The sequence below is a fragment of the Ambystoma mexicanum genome, chromosome 7q (assembly GCF_040938575.1).
Source record: "Ambystoma mexicanum isolate Mex_15411 chromosome 7q, UKY_AmexF1_1, whole genome shotgun sequence".
NCBI lineage: Eukaryota > Metazoa > Chordata > Amphibia > Caudata > Ambystomatidae > Ambystoma > Ambystoma mexicanum.
The window spans coordinates 709728007-709741139 of NC_090941.1; the positions used below are offsets into that span (position 1 = coordinate 709728007).

Here is a 13133-nt window from a genome sequence, read left to right on the forward strand (position 1 = left end):
GAGCAGATCTTCACCGATGTTCAGGAGAGCAGTTTCCGTGCTTCTGGCAGCTCTGAAGCCAGACTGGGGGTCATGGAGAGAGCCAACAGAATCTGAATGAAGGTTAAGTTGAGAGGTGGCCAGTTTTTCCAGGAGCTTACCCAGAAAGGGAGTAATGGAAATTGGGCAATTGTTAGCCGGACAAGAAGGATCAGCTGCGGGCTTCTTGAGAAGAGGATGCACAATGGAGTGCTTCAGAGGGGAGGGGAAGGATCCTGAGGCAAAAATCGGCAAGGGCTGGAGCGAGGGTATCAATGTGGTCCTTGATGATTTTAGAGGAACAGGGATGAACCTGTTTTGATGAGGCTTTCATAGATCCGATGTGTCTAGCGACCTCATCAGGGGAGAAAAGAGGAAAGGATGACAGAGGTTGGGGGGGGTGGTTGAAGGTGGGTCAGCAAGCGCAGACGGAGAGGAGGAGGGGAGAGGAGGGAGGGAGGACAGAATTTCCTGGGTTTTTTAGATAAAGTGAGAGGCAAGGGCATTGCAAAGTACCTGGGAGGAAAGAGGAGGGGTGGAGTATGCAGCAGGGTTGGATAGCTCCTTGCAGATTTTAAAGAGTTTGGCCAGTTTCAGAGGATGAACAAGAAGCTCTCTATTTCCTCTCAGGCGCCCTACACTTACGTTTAAGTGTAGCTAGGTCGGAGTCATGCCAGGAATTGCACTTGGCTTTGGACTTCAAACGGATCCTCATGACAGGGGCAAGAACATCAAGAGTATCGGAACTAGAAGAGTAGAGAAGGGACAGGGCTGTGTCTGGGTGAGAGTCAGCAGGAGGGGGTAGGGAGAGAAGGTGTCAGCGAAAGCCTCAACTGACACACGCTTCATGGGCCGGATGTCAGAGAAGGTAGGTGGCAATATTGGGATAGGCTTGGCTTGGGGGGGGGAGAGGGAGCGATGAGAGAAGAGGGGGCAGTAGTCCATCCAGGAGAGGAGTAGTCATGGGGATAGAGAGGGGGAGGCCAGAGGGGATCAAGACACAAGACATCAAGTGTGTGTCCTGCAGAGTGAGTCGAGAGGGAGAGGGAATCGCAGAGGTTGCGAAAGAACACAGATGAGGAACAGGGAGAATCAAGATGGATGTTGAAGCTACCAAGGAGGAGGAGTTGAATGGTAGAGGGAAGGAGGGTGGCAGAGACGTCTGCTCACTCAGAGAAAAGAGGTATTTTGACCAGGGGGCCGGTAGAGAGTAGCAACAGTAAGAGAGTGGCTAGGAGAGAGAGAGCCTGTAGACGAGGCATTCAAAAGAGGAGTATGTTTGTGTGGGAATGATAGTGGCAGGAATCCACTCGGGGAAAGATCAGGGCTACACCCCCTCCGGGTCGGGTGGATCTGGGTACGGAGAGGATCTTGAAGCCATCAGGGAGGCGAGTGTCGGAGCTCATGACAGAGCTGGCCGTGAACCATATCTCAGTAAGACTGAGGACATCAAGGTCCAGTTCTTACAGGAGCTGGCAGACATCAGAGGAGTGTTTGCCAGCAGAGCGAGAGTTGAGCGTGGCAAAATGAAGAAGGTTGCAGCCTTAAAGACAATCCAGGGAGGGGTAAAAATCAGAGGTACGCTCTGCGGAGTTGTGGGAGGAGCCCGATGTGTGGCAGAAGAGGAGAGAAGAGAGGGCAAGGTAGCCAAGGGAGGAGAGGGGACAGCCAGAGATGAAAGGAAGTTGATGAGGCGAGGTAACCACCTATCGAAGAGGAGGAGATTGGCCTGAATGACAGAGGATGTCGATGAGGGTCTGTCTGGAAGAGGCGCTGGAATAGGTATCAGCGATAGAGAGACCTAGATTGGAGGCCAAGATATCCTTTTTAAACTTCTTCCCAGACTTGGTGAGAAGGGAAGGATAGTTGATTAGAGAAGCAGTTGGAATAGATAAAGTGCCATTGCTGAGTAAAGCGAGGAGGCAATGGAAGGAGTATGCAAACACCACAGTATGGAACAGTCACTGCTAGCCGGTTACAAACAGTGGGCAAGTTAAATGCAAAACACACCCAAGTTTGACTTTCAAAATTAAATGAAAAGGCACAGTAGGTATAGAATCAAAGTATGAATGAGAAGTTAGAGAGGTGAGTGCAGAAGTCTGTGCAATTAGAGAGCATAACAGGGAGAACTGAGAGAACAAGCAGATAAGGGAGTGAAGGACCCATGAAGGGGAAAGGGACCATCAGAAGAAGGAACTAACCCATGGTGAGTGAGTCTTGGTAGTCCAGTTACATAGCTGAGTGGGGTAGCAACCTCTGCGAGGTTTTGGTTGTGGCAATAGTCTCATGTAGTGTTCTGGTAGCGGACAGGGAGCAGACAGGGGCCTTAGAATGGGCCTTTGGTGAGGAGCCGGCCAAAGCCTGCTGGTCCCTCATTGGCCAGGAAGAGCAACTCCCCAGCCAATGACAGAGCACGAGAGAGGCAGGCAGGCAGGCACACACTGCCTCAGATAGAGATGAGGCCAGGGCGGCCATGTTGAAAGTACTGCATGATGCAAAGAGTCTGCAGGCAAAAATTCAAATAAATTCAAAATTACATGGTGCAGCAGGATGATACAAACACTGCCAAGTAGTGCAATGTGGAAGCACTTCGAATACTGGCAATCACACACCGAAATATATTAATTTTGTTTTTCTATTTTTGCAATTTTGTCAGAAATGCTCCCACAATTCACTAGAAGTGCAGAGGACAATGAGCAATTGCACCTACCTCTTCCAAGTGGCTGCAACAGCCCTGCACTGACAAGGACTCCAGGAAATGCTGAATATCAGAGAGAGGCTGCAGGACCTCGCACTCCGTAGCAAGGAGGAGAAACGCAGAGCGGTCTTACATAGGCAGGGTTGGCTCAAGGCCACAGATTTTCGGCCCGATGTCCCGTCAGAAGGGTCCAGTGGAGAAGGTTCCCAGGAACGATGTGGGATATTTTTACCCATGCCGATGTGCCTCACTGCACCCCTTTACCAATAGGGAAAGAAACAGCCAGAAATGGATGCACTAACCCCTGTGCCCGCACAAATCTGTAAAACTGTGCATGGGTCACAATCACAAAAAGCTGCACACCCCTGCCACACACAGTCAAAGTGGGGGGTTAAAAACAGAACTCGCTGCGGGAGCATACCAGTGGGTGCTGTTACATTTAACATGAAGCCAGGCCACAGAATGGGGCTAAAAACCAAAAGTGCCTTTTGAAATGCAGCTTTGCAACCTTCAAAGTGCTGTTTTGGCGCTAGATCCATTCATTTTTCAGTGAATCATTGAGAGAAAAAGAATTACAGATCCTCCAGTGTGGCCAGAGAAGCCGGGCTTCATTGACTGACAGCAGTTAAGAAATGTATCTCATGAAAAAGGCAGCCCAGCAACATTTATTTCAGTTCCACAGGAAAAATGCAGCTAAAAATGGCAAAACATGCAACAATGTCAGCTGTGCAGTGAAAACTCCAAGCAAAGGCTGGATGCCTACATCCAGACTGCAGATAAATCCCAGCACTTAAGAGAAGGACTGGTGCTGAATAATATGTGTGTGCTACAGAGGAAACTCTGATGTAAAGGATTCAGTTTAAATGTGCTTTTTCCATGAAGAAGGGCAAAAATCGCCTGTCTGTGACAGGCCTAATTCTTTAAATGTCAAAATCCCCTATAAACTGTGTTCATTTTTATCTGTTTATAATGAAAGATTTAGGTGAATCTTATAGTCAAAACCCAGTTTGGAATTATTTTAAGTCTGACTTGGCAGTGCCCAGCCTGGGAAAGATTGACACTTCAGGTTGACACTCCCCTGATAGCAGGAAGGCTTAATTACTGCTGCTTGTTCTCGCATATTTAGAACAATGAGCTCATTAGACATTCGTCTGTGGGCCAGCCAAGGACAATGGCAGGCTGAACACTGATCCCTTCAGGGGAGGGGCTGCAAACTTCCCTCTGAATCCCACCCTTATCAAAGGAATTTGACAGCTTTTGCCAGTTCAAAGAAGTAAAAAAAAAACGGATTAAAGACATTTGTTTAAAATGCATATTTGTGATTAAGCTTTGAAAACCTTTAACTTTGCAACATGAAGGAGGACAAATCTAAAAATTGGTTATAAATCTGATTGTATGCTCTTTCTGTTAAGACGTGTGTGAACCATGTACTACATAAGGAACAAAAGTAACACAAAAATAATAATTGTGGCGAAGCTATTGATGCTGCAAATGTAATATTGTATACCTGTGTTCTAGGGGTAATTGTCCATATATGTACTGAATTAGGAATTGTTAGGCCAAACCTTTATGATTAAGTTTGACAAAATTCCACAGAACGACAACGGCAGCTCTCACTGAGATGGGAATTGGACGTAAGGGTAACCCACAAAATATGCAAGGTATGTGTCCGATTTTATTAGCGGGCATAATTATAGAAATGTGCATTTGTGGGAAAGTTAAATTGTGGTTGAAATAATTCTGGGAGTTCCCAAATCACATCATAAAATATGACAGCTCTTTCTGACTTCCACCCAGAAAAAAGGCAAGTGCCTTTGAGCTTTCTCAGCCGTGTGGGTATGATTTGAAATTCTACCTCTACCATAAACTGAGTGATGTCACTTGGCATGATAAATATGGGAACTTCACCACACAGAGACACACACTGATTCCTGACTACATCCTCTGATTTCTGCACGGCACTTTGTTCCTGAGTTCTACATCCTGTTCCAGAACTCTTCATCTTGTTCCTGTTCCAGACTTCTTTACCAAGCCAAGGCCCAGCATTTGCTGAACTCTTTTTCAGCTAGGCCCAAATCCTGAAACCATCCCAAACAAACTTCAGGGAAATAATTCTGATCCAGTTTGGCTTGCTACCATTCATGCTTGCCTACTGAAACTCGCCATCCCACTAATCTATAATGTCTAGTGACCAGAAGGGCCAATCCAATCCAATCTGAGGTGCAATCCATTTGACCAGAACCGCCCAGCTGATCCAATTCCACCAGATGTGTCCTGCTGCCTGTAGACCTGATCCGTGATGACCAAAACCAGACGGTCCAATCTTAAATTACAAGTGGCCTGTAAGTATCAATAGGAATCCTAGTGACCCATAGTATATTTGCATTGTCCTATCCCAATCTATAACCTATCCCACCTTTAACCTCAGAACCTCTAATATTGTCAGAACCATTTTTGCAACCCTGTTTGTAATCCCTAGTGTTAGCGCTGCATTTCTTTCAATTGTTTCATTAGACCAATAAGCCATTAGTGATTTGGATTAAATAAATTAATTCCCATCCCGAAAAACAGAGTATCTGCCACGTCAAGGGTTACAATCGGCCGTGCGTAACTGTGGAGATTCATGGGGTGGCATTCTTCTTTTTCTTAGTCATTAATATAGTTTAAATAAAACCAATCTGTCATTTTAAACCGAATTTGTGCTTTTCTCTGTTCTATTTTGTTTCAAAAACTACTCTCATTAAAACTTACATAACTTCTTCAATTTTATAGCTAGAGACTTAATTTCAACTCTGTTAAACCCAATACCCGTAGCTACATCCACAACCGCAAAACAGTGTATTTGACCCATTTATATAAAAAATCGCATAGTAAAATGTAGGCGCAAATTTGCAATGTTGCAAATGTTTTACACGTGTCTTTTCCCATTCAAAGTGTTTCTTAACTTCCATTCGGATTTAAAGTGTGTTCTGTTGCTCATCTTGTAACTCATGTTGGTTAGAATCTGTTCAGTGCTGCTCTCACAGGAATTTACATCAGTTTAAGGATTTTTGCACACTTTTCATAGTTTTCTAAGCCATTTTCAATGGTCATTTACAAGTTTAAAATTCCAAAAACGTTTTCTCTTGATTGGGGAGGGAAGATTATATTCAAACCCTATACACTATACTGTTCTACATTCCTGAATACCTGCTGCTTACTTACATCTGTGTAGAATTGCTCATTTGTGAATTATGAACTTTTCAGGGGAAACTTTACCCTAAGCGCCATCCTTTCACCAACCAAAACTGTTTTTTCCCTGTGTTTTCTATTCTGTTCTGCTATAAGTGAATTCAATTGCTTTACTTGCTTTCCGAATTGTTTTGTCACCACATTGGTGATTGCTGCCCCATATGTATATATATATGTGTGTGATTTGCAATTTAAATAAATATTTACCTCTGCCAGCCAGCCCGATTCCTGGTCCACTGTGACCTGGGGGTATTTTGAGAAGGGTGTGATATGAGTGGTATATCACTCAGAATATTGACCCTATACACATAATAAATAAGTATTTCATCTGTGCAGGCGAGACCCGGGTGTGTGCCTGATTTGAAATCCTTAAAGACGAGCTGATCACAGGAGTATATTCCCGCTACTTTCTGGTAAGGAAAGAATTACTGCACAACAAGCCAGGGGGTTGGAGACCCTCATTAGATCTGAGGGTGCTCAACAAGTTTCTAAAGGCACAAACATTCTGCATGGTCATGCTACAGCAGGTGTTGTCCCAGCGGCAAAAAGGTGACTTCCTAGCGCCCCTCGACCTCAAGGACGCATACTTTGACACCCCTTTTTCGCATCTCACACTGGCGCTACCTATGCTTCATGGTGGCAGGAATGTATTATCAGTTCAAGGCCCTTCCATTCAGCTTGAGGTCTGCTCCGCGGGTTTTCACTAAATGCCTTGCGCCAGTGGTGGCTCACATGCGGCGGAGTGGTGTTAGTCTACCGTGTCTAGATGACTGGTTGGTAAGAGTTCCTCCTATCCGCTGGCAGAAACCAACACTGCCACCACCATCCAGCCTCTACAGCAACTATGGTTCTCCATCAACTTCCCAAGTTGTGCCTGATTACATCTCAACAGGCACTCTACCTCGGAGCAAGGCTAGACTTTGAGACATGCACAGCTAGACCCTCAGACAAGAGGATAGCGGCCCTTCTGCACAATGTGTACTGTCTCAACGGCACCCAGATGACGACTGTTCGCAAGTACACGACGACCAGCTTCGCCTGTTTCAGACGTGGGGCACTCCAGAGATCGACCTTTTTGCCACCTACGACAACAGTTGCTGCAAGTCCTTTGCCAGCAGCTTTCCCCACCAAGAAGCTTGGGGGATGTCTTTACGTTTCTGTGGGAGGGGAAATTCTCTGTAGGCATTTCCCCCAATTCCTCTGGTGCCTCCAGTTCTACACACTTTAGGACTGTATCGTTGCAAACTGATATTAGTGGACCCTGCGTGGGCGAGACAGTTTTGGTACTCTGATCTCCTTGCCCTCTCGTCAGCGGTGCCGATCAAGCTGTGTCCGCACCAATCGCTCCTATCCAGGAACCAGGGGCAGTTCTGCACCACGACCCGGCCTCTCTATCTGATGGCCTGGCTTCTGTGTTCTTACAGTTCGGGGCTCTGTCCCTCCCGCAAGCTTGCCCGGAGTTCCTGGCCAGAGCAAGAGCTCCGTCCACCTTGAAGTGCTACAAGAGCGGAAATGTTTTCAGGTATGATGCAGGACCCATCAACTGCAACATCACACCATCCAGCCGGAGGAGCTGTTGCCTAATATGTTGTCCCTGGATGAATCTGGCTTGAAAAATTCCTCGATTAAGGTGCACTTGGCAGCAATCTCCAGGTACAATCGCTCCACAGCGGTGCCGTCCCTATGGTCTCACCGGCTCGTGGAGGAGTTCTTGCGTGGGCTGTTTTCAGTCTTATCCACCTTTTCGTCACACTGCACCAGCGTGGGAGCTAAATGTGCTACTCGCCAGGCATTCCTTAAACGTCTTTCATGAAAAAACAGCGTTTTTGGTGGCCATGAAGTGAGATCCAGGTGTTTTTCTCGAAACCATACTAGTTGACATCTCACAAGGACCAGGCCATTCTGCGTACTAACCCGACCTTTATGCTAAAGGTGCCATCCTATTTTCACCTCAATCAGCGGGTGGTTTTGCCAGTTTTCTTTGGTACACCGACGTCTCCAGTGGAGCGAACCCTGCACACTCTGGATGTGGGGCGCGCCCTCAAGTACTATGTGGCACGAACTAAATCATTCCGTACGACGGATCAACTGTTGGTTGCATTTGAACCTTCTGGGGCTGGGAAGGCGCTCTCCAAGTCCTCCATTTCAAGATAGGCTTACAGCCTGTATTTCATTCTGCCACCAGCAGGCCGGCAGGCCTCTACCAAACGGGCCCCTGGGCGCACTCCACCAGAACAGTGGCTGCAACTACTGCGTTTCTCTCTGGGATCCCGCTGCCTGACATCTGCCGTGCAGCCACCTGGCGATCGGTGTATACATTCACCAGGTTCTACTGTGTCGACAGATTCCGCAGAAGAGTCTTGAGTTGGCCATTCGGTTCTGCAGAAACCTTTTGCGTGATGTTAGTAAGTCTCCAGTGATAAGTTATACTGGGAGCTTGCTTCCGCCCATATGTATTGTTGTAATTCGGCTTTGTAATCTATTCACAGCATGTGAATCTATAAAATATCCAATGCCGGAGATAGGATTACGTTACTTACCTGTAACTCCGGTTCTCCACCATTAGTATCTTTAATACATTCACATGCGATTCTCCCACCTACCGCGCATGGCTTGTCTTTTGGCTCTTACTGCCACTTGCGTGCACTTGCCAAATCTGAAGATGGCTGACAGGGGAGGAGGTAAGGGAGGTGTTCCTATAGGCTGTGGGCAGTATGACCCAAAAAGGACTATAATGAAGCACAAAAGTGACTGAGAATTTCAGTTTAAATTTAAACTGCTCTGTTACCGAGGATTCCCAGTCTGACCAATGCTGGAGAACCAGAGTTACAGGTAAGTAACTTATTCCTTCCCTCTGAGTTCTACAGGCCTTCAGCCCCCCTCCCAGCCTTCCCTCCCTCCCAGCACTTAGCATGGAGACCCTCACCCCAAGCCCCGCCCACCTGGTGCCTTCCTGCCTGCCTGCAGCTCTTTCACCACGTAGCAAGCCCCGCCCACCTGGTGCCTTCCTGCTTGCTGCTCTTTTTCCCTACTTAAGGAGCCCTCCAGCCTCTTTTCCTTTGCAGATGGGGAGCAGGTGCAAGTGGATCTAGGTCACCTGGCCTAAGCACCACCCACCTTCTTAGCCCTGTCTCTTCCTTCCTGCTCTTCACTATTATATCAAGGGCGTCTCTCGCCCGGGCGTCCTAAGCAAAGGGCAGACGAAGAAAAGGGCAATTCCTGTTCGGACCAGGAGGATCCAGGGCCCAACCCCCTGCCCAGACAGCAGATAGGCATGCACCAACATGTGTTTACTCCCTCTGTCCCCACTGGTCATAAACCTCCTCCCCCCCCCCCGCTTCCCCCGTGGTGCTCCCTTGTGCCCCCACTTGCCCCCACCATTCTCGCACACAGGTGTTGCCTGTTTTGCTTGATTCTTCCACCCTGCTCCCCCCCTCACCCACCTCAAGCATACTTCTGCAGGAGTCTCTCCTGATAAATTCTGGTTTCATCATCACCGTCTTGTGGACAAAGCTGGATTTGGCTTTTATGGACTCCATTCATTCACGGTGCGTCACCCTTTCTCAACTCTCATGCTGGACTTCCTTTGCATATTGTACTCATTGTGGCCCTGAAATATGCTGTTCCCATCTTAATCTTGTATCCTGGCTTGCAGCTTTATGTTTTACTACTGACTTCTGCAATTGTATTCACTCTCCCCTCTTGCTTCTCCACCCTTTTGACTGCGAACTCTCTGGTCTCTCCTCCTTTCCCTTCTCCCTTTTCCTATCTCCTCCCCTTACTTTCTTCTATGCACTTTATCAGAATTGTCCCTGGACGTAGTATGATGGCAACCTTGTCTGTCTCCTGCCCTCTCCCCTTACTGTTTTTTTCCTCCCCACGCCCCTCCAGCACTATCTGAAATGTTGTCAGGCCTAGTATGATAGTCGCGTGTTTTGTTCCCCCCCTACCTTTCTGCACCCCTCTCTCTCACCTCTTGTTTTTCTCCGGCTGTACCAGAAATGTCGTCGGGCCTAGTACGGTAGTTGCCTGTCTGTTTCCATTTCCTTCCCACGCTCCCCCTCCCTTATCTATGTCTTAGCTCTTGCACTATCTGAAATGTCATCAGGCCGAGTACGATAGTTAATTTCACATCCTTACTGTTCATGGCCTGTAAGAATGTCATTGTATTTTCCCTTGTTCCCTCCGTTGCCTTCAAGCGCTTTGAAACACATTGTGTATAGGCGCTATATAAATAAACTATCATATCATTCCCTGGCACTTGCCCTCATGGCTGCCCCTCAGTATTTGCCCTCTTCCCTCCACCCTTCCCACCCTCTAACCTGCACTTTCTCCTCCCACCCCTGCACTTCGCATTTCACGTAGAACGGCACTTCACCCCACCTGCGCAATGCTCGTTACTGCACTTGCACAATCCGAGTGTCCCATGGCCTAGTAGGACCGTTGTTCTCTTTCTCCCTTGTTCTGTCACCACCTCCCTGCCCCCTTTTTCTGTCTTGTATAGGCACCTTAGAAATGTCCTATAAATGAAATAAAAAATAAAAAAAGTAGTATTACCCTTTTGGAAAGGAAAGCAAGCAGAGCAAAATCTCTAAAGTATTATGAAGATGGCTATTTCCCTTGCTGGTTAGATGACATCAGAACAGAAATTCTTGGGTAAGTTAACCAGTATAATAGTTTTGCACATAAAGATGGAGAACTCCCTACTAGAGATGTAGATTGTGGCTGTTCTTCCTAAATCTTGCTTACTAGTACCCTCTATTGAGAACAATCCCTACTTGCTGATCCTCAGCTATTGTGGAGCCAGTTGTTAACCAATAGCAGGTCCCTTTTTACAGCGGAAGACAAATGCACAAAGAAGCTGAGCATCAAATATATGGGAAACATTGGCTACCCAAAGTATGAACCATTCAGCAATAAAAATCACTGCCGCGCACAAGACATTTGAAATGGTGACCCTATTACAGGGGTTGCGGCTGTTCAGGAAAATAAAGGATTGTGATGTTAAATGTTTTGCTGGATCATTAAGTCTGTATTTTTCCAAAGAACAAACACTTGTAATTAATGTGTGTATTCTGTAGATAACATTTTATTTTTCTATTGGCAGTTTCCATCCCTGTGTAATCAGTACTACAAGCTCATTACCTTTATATGTGAGATCTTTCCTGAGAAAATTCCACAGCTTCCGGAGGACCTGTTCAAGAGCCTGATGTACTCCCTAGAGTTAGGGATGACATCGTATCCTTTACATTTTTTTTTAATGTGTACCCAAAATGAGTTTACTAATGCATCCCTTTTCTGCATTATTTCAGAATCACTACCGAAGGTCTCCCCGTGTTTTGTGCTATATCAATAAAAGTACTCTGCATACATGTTGATTGTATACCTGCATATTGGTAATTTCATGTGCACTTCCTCTCGTGCATTTGCTCTTTGCACATTTAACCCTGTTCACGGCATTAAGAGCAAGTGGATAAGTAATGTTATCGGGCAGATGTAGCCTCTTTGAATACATAATGGGATCAGCAGAGTCTGTGTTGGATTTTTGTTTAGATGACAGTGGGTGAAAAAGCTATCATTTATTAACGATCCAGCCTAACTTTCAGCAATGCCAAAATTCACTTTTGAATTTACATCTGACAAAAAGACCCTTATACAGAACCAATGCTTTAATTATGGTAGCTTTTGAGTACTTTTCAAAGCAGAAGACTTAATAGTGTATGGGTGGGGAGTGAGGGGTAAATGTTCTTTCCTAGAGTTCCAAAATAACCACTTTAGGTTTGCTATTCTGTTCAACATGAACATTCAGGTATGACCAATTGGCTTTCCTTGCATTTCTGGGTTGTACACCTTTGCCATGCACCTACCCCAGGTGGAATCACTGCCAATTGCATTCACTGGGAAACTGATTTTTCAGCCTAATTCACCCTTTCTGGTCATAGGGAGGCACCCTATTTTGTCATCCAAATTTGGTTGAAGCCTGCCCCAGAGAAGTGTGGGGTTATAGGATCACTGAGACAAGCTTATGTCACCATCCATGTCACTGGTGGCGCGCCACACCCTTATGCTCACCATCAGTGAAGTTACAAGGTCCACTAGAGGAAATAGATTAGGGTCTATCAGGGGAATGCCCAATTTAAACTGCCAGAATAGGTTAATAGGGTTATTTTGGACGTTTTTCTAAAAGGTTTGTTATGTTACATTTGTTGTAGTGGATTCTTATTCCCCTTTTATCCATGTTTAAGTCTATGATGTTTTGATGGATTGCTATTATTGTTTATTTTTACAGGTGTATTTTGTATTGAGGTGGTGATGGCTGTAGCAGCATTTAAACAATGGTTAGCCACATCTGGGTTTGTCAAAAGCAATCTGCAGATCCATATGTAGGTATTAGACTGTCTGATTGCCTCCTTTGGGTCGTGATATTTCTTCTGGCCGGGGCCCGAACCTGGCTCATGGACCTAGTTAGGGGCAACCAGATTGGTTGTCTATAAGCAAGTGAATCTTGCTTGTGGCCTCTAATAAAATCTTTTTGAAATGGCTTGCATTGTATCCCTGTAACTTAAGTGTTGTCTGTTGAGAGACTTTGTTGTGAACATTTTAAAAACAGGCCTGTTGTACCCCTCCTTTGGTTGCAGGGAGGGGCTGGTTCGCAGAGAGGGATAGTATGTCACAAAATTGTTTTTCAAATGGTATTCTGTCCAAGTGGGCTACTTGCTCTCTTGAAGGGTCCTGGTGCCACCGTTTCTTAAGGTAATTCGGAAGGCCATGCCCCAAGCATGTGGGCCAGTGGCCATTTTGGTTCAGAATGGCTAGTGTCTACTCGGGGAGGCATCGGGTGGCGTAGGACATGACCAAAGGGGTGGCACAGTCACCTCTGGCCCATGTTTAATTCAAAGAGTGGTACCCTGGTAGTCTAGGAAGGTTTGAGGCATGGCCAGCGGTGGGGCACAGTGGTCGCGGGTCATAACCAGTGACAACTTTGTAAGGCAAGGGGGGGGGGATAGGCTGGGCACTGGCCACAGACCATGGCCAGCGCACACTTGGGGATAAATGGCCAGGGCCAGTATGAATCACTTTAGGGTGTCTGAGTAAATTCTGTTTGGACATTGCCGGAGATTCTGTCCAAGGGGCCCGGTATATGATACACAGGGCAGGGCCAAAATATCTTTGGTGATAGTCTGGT

The 13133-nt window shown here is 46.4% G+C and overlaps 1 protein-coding gene across 1 annotated transcript in view; it reads left to right on the top strand.

Annotated features, from left to right (window-relative positions):
* XPO4 (exportin 4) overlaps positions 1-13133 on the top strand; it is a 1090854-nt gene that overhangs the window by 989842 nt on the left and 87879 nt on the right. Inside the window, exon 20 of the mRNA XM_069640448.1 lies at positions 11055-11185. Coding sequence (XP_069496549.1) covers positions 11055-11185 — 131 coding nt within the window. The remainder of the gene's footprint in view (positions 1-11054; positions 11186-13133) is intronic.